The 5,507-nt window shown below is 57.3% G+C and overlaps 1 protein-coding gene across 1 annotated transcript in view; it reads right to left on the bottom strand.

Moving 5' to 3' along the window:
* Positions 1 to 5,507, bottom strand: part of WTIP (Wilms tumor 1 interacting protein) — a 41,572-nt gene that overhangs the window by 14,928 nt on the left and 21,137 nt on the right. Inside the window, exons 4-8 of the mRNA XM_012651483.1 lie at positions 4,445 to 4,512; positions 4,224 to 4,286; positions 3,929 to 4,059; positions 3,088 to 3,139; positions 2,282 to 2,411 (exon numbers count right to left, since the gene is read on the bottom strand). Coding sequence (XP_012506937.1) covers positions 2,282 to 2,411; positions 3,088 to 3,139; positions 3,929 to 4,059; positions 4,224 to 4,286; positions 4,445 to 4,512 — 444 coding nt within the window. The remainder of the gene's footprint in view (positions 1 to 2,281; positions 2,412 to 3,087; positions 3,140 to 3,928; positions 4,060 to 4,223; positions 4,287 to 4,444; positions 4,513 to 5,507) is intronic.

Genomic DNA, 5,507 nt, shown 5'->3' with positions numbered 1-5,507 from the left:
CAAAAATAAAACAACACATCACCTCTTGCACGGAGCGCAGCTGACTAGAAAAGAGAAGAGGAGAAATAGTGGAAGCTTGGAGGCTCCCGTGACAAGGTGGAAAGAACAGGACCTGAGTGAAGGAGATGTGAGGAGGAAGGAAGGTGGGGAGAGCCAGGAAGGGATAGGCAGGGCAAGGAGGAGCAGGTGGGTCAGCGAGGGAATGGCTGGGCCAGGTGCGGTGTGCACCTGTAGTCCCAGCTACCCGGGAGGCTGAGGCAGGAGGATCACTTGAGCCCAGGAGTTTGAGGTTGCAGCAAGCTAGGCTGATGCCACTGCACTCTAGCCCGGACAACAGAGCGAGAGTCTGCTTCAAAAAAAAAAAAAGGAGGGAGTGGCTGGGATGTGGGAAGCTTCTCAGAGGCCCAGAAGGTGACACCTGAGAAGTGTCCACTGGATCCCACCACATGGGGTCACAGGAAAGGTGGCCCGAAGAGACAATGGAAAGAGAAGAATTGGAGACACCACATGAAGGAGGAGTTTGGCTTGATGTCCCTTATCTTGCATTTCTGCCACTGAGGATCCTGGCAGCTTTGACACTTGATACCCAAAGCCCTGGAGACCAACAGCAGCCCCACCCCGCACAGGTCAGGGAGCTGGGCTGCTATGACAGAGTCACAGCCTCAGGTCCCAAACCACTGCCAGCCCGGGTCTCCTCCCTGTCCTGCCACAGACCACTGCCTGGGCACTGGTACCAACCGCTGCCCGCCAGAGAGGGCAGCGGTGCAGGCACCTGCAGATCCTAGTTCCCACCCAGCAGCCTCCTGGGGGGGCAACAGCACCGCACCCCCCACCCCGCCAGCAGCTGGACCCGCTCCCTGTCAGCGTCCACCTTTCGCTAAGGACTGTGCTCCGGGGTCCCAAGCAGACACCACAGTCCACAGGACAGCCGAGCAGGCAGAGGGATGCTGAGGCCCTGCAGCCGCTGGAGGGGGAGCCGGGGCCCCTCTGCACACTGCACCTGCTCCTCATCGTCTCTCCCAGGTCCCCTAGCAGGATTTGAGCTCCCACTGGGCCACCTGCCCCCAGCGACCTTGCTGCAAAATGGATCCTTGATTCTTGTAGCAGATTTCTCCCTGACACTCCCTGCTGCTCTTCCTGGGGCTCTGCTCCCCTGCAGGTTCCCTCGGTGTTCCCCCGCCCCTCTGCTCACTCCCTCTCAGCCTCCCTTTGCGGCTGCTTTGCCGCCATGCATCCGTTGAATGTCGGTGCTCCCTGGGCTACCCTGATTCCCATTGCTTCATTTACAACTCCCCCGGGAAGGCCTCAGCTGCCACATTCAGGCCAAGAGGGGACTCCTGCTTCCCGCCACGACAGAGGAGCAGGAACTGGATTTCCTCTCCCACCGTGGACAACGAAGAAAGCAGATTAAATACAGGAAACGGTGACTCTGAGACTCAGGACGACAGGCAGGACAGATCGATAATCCGACAGATGGGAAACACAGGTGAGCCCTGCACTGCCCTGACTAACCACCTGCAGGGATTTTCCAGGTTGCCCGAGAGAGCCCAGGGGTCTCCTGGAGTTGAGAATCTGGGGGAGCCGAGGCGACTAGACGTCACAGGGCAAAGTACCAGAGGGGCGAGAGCCACACACCGACGACTCCTGAGTATCTACGGTGGTCGGCAGAGTCTCTGAGCTCCCACACATCTAAGTCCCCATCTGATGTCTCCAGCTACCCCAGACGAGAGCATCTCACCCCCTTCTTCCTCTCGCCCTCACTCCCTGCTGGGGTCCCGAAGGTCAAACTCCTGCCTGCGGCCACTCGCCAAGCCCAGGCCCTTCCACTCCTGACCATCGCTCAACTCGGTCCCTTTTCTGAAGCCAGGACCCCACCCCTGACTCTGCCAGCCTCCTGGGGATGCCCTGCCCCCACTCCCTCTTCCTCCTATTCGTTCTCCACAAGGCAGTGCCTTTTCCAAAATCCAAGTGCAATCTTGTCATCATGCTTTGACCGTTCTCCATTGCCCTCAGGGTAAGTCCACACTCCTTAGTTCATGTGGCCTTTTGTCCCCAGCTCCTGCCAACGGCCCCTCGACAGCACTCATCGCCTTGTGTGGCTACTGCCGGGGACGCGTCTCTCCTGCCACAGTAGGGACTGTCTAATCTGTCCCATCCCCAGCCCCACATACCGTGGATAGTGAGTGTCTGCGTGAATGAGAAATGGCCTAGGGGAAGCGAGAGCTCGCTGGGAGAGGACAGGTACAATGGCGTAGAAGACATCCGGGAGAGGCCGGCCCACAGAACACCTGCAGAGACGGAGACCCGTGGGGGAAGGGGACGGCCCGGGAGCCCAGGCTCACCTCACAGTGGTAACACTCCACGTGGTAGTCTCTGTCCATGGACACCACTCGGATGGTCGTCTCGCAGCCCTGGAGGGAGAGACGGGGTTCGCACGCGATAAGCACACCGTGCGTGAGAGCACACACCTACACAACGCGCTCTCGTCACGGCGGGTGTGCCCACACCGGGCGAGCACGGCGTCCGCAGACGCACACAGATGGATACGAACGCGCCTCAGGCGTCGTTCACGGCTAACGACACACACGTGTGTCCACGTGAGCGTCACTTGGGTGCAAATGAGTGCGTGCGTGTGATTTGTCACTTCTTTGGAGTGAGGAAAGGCCACTGCCAGGTCTGCGTCCCCGGGCACACCCGGGGGCAGAACCAGCACCTGTGGGAAGACCCGGAGCTTGGTGGCTGCTGCACAGACCGCGGCGCCCTCTCAGCTGCTGCCCCGGCCCACCCATCCTCGGCCCGCAGAGCTGAACAGACCGGGGGCAGCCCTACATCAATGGAGAATGGAGCAGAGGCTGGCCGTGGGGCAGCCGAGCAGCAGAGGCCACCACTTCCCTGTACCCCATGCCAGGGGACAACCGCGCCCGGCACGCGCGGGCACGGCGCACATCCCGCGGCCCTGAAAGGCGTGGGGCAGGAGCACCTGCTCATCCCTCCCACTGTGGCCCAAGACCTGGGGCAGACCCAGGCAGGACTGGGAAGAGCCGGCTGGGCCAGGCACCTGATCATCTCCAGGAGAGCGGTTCCTACCTGTGCAGGGAGGATAGGACGGGCACAGGAGGCACATTTTGGTGCAAAAACCCTGGAGGAATAAAGGAAACCAGAAGTGACCAGTTGAGTCACCAGAGGCCACAGGGCACAAGGACAGGTCCACCCACAGTAGTCCCATGACATGGCCCAAGCATCAGGCCCTCTCCCCTCGTGTGGACACTCTGGGTGGAGGAAGCTGGGACAGCTTATGGCTTCCTGGTACAGGCCTCCTCTCCGGCTCCCCAGTTCTCCTCTACCCTGTCATCTCCTCTGGGATGGCTTCAGGTTCTGTCCTGTCATCTCCCTCATGCTTGCTATGAGTCCCCTGCCCCTAATGTCCAGGTCTGGCCCCACCTTGAGTACCAGGGACGTGTGCTTGGCACCAATCTCCCATGAGACAGCAGCATAGGATCAGAACTCTGAGCCTGGAGCCACAGCAGGGGGGACAGAACGGCTGCCTACACGGGTGCCAGACAGGCAGGAGAAAGGGTTCGCAAAGACCCCCAAGTCCCTACCCCAGCCAGAAGAGGCCTGGCCTGGCAGGGGACGGAGGAGAGGACAGAGAGGGACGGCAGTAGTGCGGTCACTAGAGGAGAGGAGAACGCAGGCAAAGGCAGGGAGGGAAGAAGCAGGAGGTGGCTGATGGCCGAATCATCCAGGAGAGGGGCTCAGGCTGAGACCCACGCCCTGCCTCAGCCACTGAGTGTGCACCGAGTGGGCAAGAGGAGGCCAGAAGTAAAAAGGCCAAGAACCAAGGGCACAGACAGGTTGGAAAAACACTTCCAAGGGAGGCAGAGGGGACAGCATGAGTCACACCTGCTCCACAGCACCGGCAACTCACGTGTGATAGTCTCTGACACAGTAGATGTTGTTCTCCACGTCCACGGTGAAGGGCACCCCGTCCAGGCACTCGTTGCACACGGAGCACCGGAAGCAGCCCGGGTGGTAGGACTTGCCGAGGGCCTGCAGGATCTGGGGGTGGGAGGCACTGGGGGGTCAGCGCGGGGCAGGCTCAGCACCGCCCCGGAAGAGGCTCTGGCTCTGAGCCCCCAGCAGGTCTGGAACGGGAGAGAGGGTGGGGTCCTCAGACGCCGCCCACGTCAGAGGGGCTCCCGGAGGCTGGGGGAGGTTCTCACCATCTCCATGATGAGGTGTCCACACACGCTACACTTGTCAGCCGTCTGCTGGAACCCGGAGTACTGAGAGGAGACACGCGATCCAGGGTGTTATGTAACAAGGAGACACTCGCCGTCCAGCCAGCACCTGCCTCCTGGCCTCAGGCCTCCACATGAGTCAGAAGGAGGGTCCCCACCTTGCTCCCACCCGTGGCACTGCCAAGGGCATAGCGCAGACTCACCAGGAAGTCCTCTTGGCAGTACACCTTCTCACCCACGTTGTAGAACGCCTTCCCGCGGAGCCGTCTCCCTGCAGGGACGAGGGGAGAGAAGGGGTCCCTGGAATGCTGGAAACGAGGGACGAGCCCTGCTTCTGTCCCTCAGCGCCACCCCCCAAGAGATGAGAAGTTGGATTAGGGATGAATCTTTAAATTTCTTTTTAATGTTATGTTATTATTGTTGTAATAATAAATACTCCAGAAACATGAAACAGAACACACTGTCAACAGAAATACTGTGAAAGGTTGTCAAAGCAAGTATATGAAGAAATATTTTTGAAATCTAAATCCATATTTCAATTAATAAACACATTCACTTTAAGATCGGTTGAACTCAGAGCAGATTTTTTAAGAATGAATCTTCTTAATCCATGAACTTTTTCAAAGTACAGCTTTCACCGGGTGAAGTACCCCAGTATGAAACAGGCACCCCTGAGGCTGGGCCTGTTGGCTCATTCCTGTGATCCCAGTGCTTTGGGAGGCTGAGGCAGGAGCATCGCTTGAGCTCGGGAGTTGGAGGTTGCAGTGAGCTATGATCACGCCACTGTACTCCAGCCTGGGTGACAGTGACACCCTGTCTCTAATTAAAAAAAAAAAAAAATAGAAAGACCTGCTGGTCAAAACGACAGCAGTAGACCTAGCAGCAAACGGCCGCATTCCCACCAGAGTCAGGGGAAAGGTAATACTTACCCCAGAACGAGAGGGAACTTCCTTAACCAATAAAAGGTGTCTATGAAAAACCCACCACTAACATCAGACATGATGGTAAAATATTAAATGCTTTTCCCTTTAAGATTCAACATTGTACTAGAGGTTCCAGGCAGTGCAGTAAGTAAAAAGAAAAAAAAAAAAGACCAGAAAACAAGAGGTAAAGTTATCTTTAATCACAGACACATAATTGCATTATGTAGAAAATCATAAGCGATCTATTAAAAAAAAAAACCACAATAAGTGAGTTGAGCAAAGTTGTAAGACAGGTCAGCACGTGAAAACCAAATGTATTTTTAAATTCTAGGAACAATTGGAA

This window comes from Propithecus coquereli, unplaced genomic scaffold, assembly GCF_000956105.1.
Source record: "Propithecus coquereli isolate 6110/MARCELLA unplaced genomic scaffold, Pcoq_1.0 Scaffold358, whole genome shotgun sequence".
In the NCBI taxonomy this organism is placed as follows: domain Eukaryota; kingdom Metazoa; phylum Chordata; class Mammalia; order Primates; family Indriidae; genus Propithecus; species Propithecus coquereli.
Note: the sequence above shows the minus strand (reverse complement) of the source record. Positions and strands in the feature narration are given on the sequence as shown.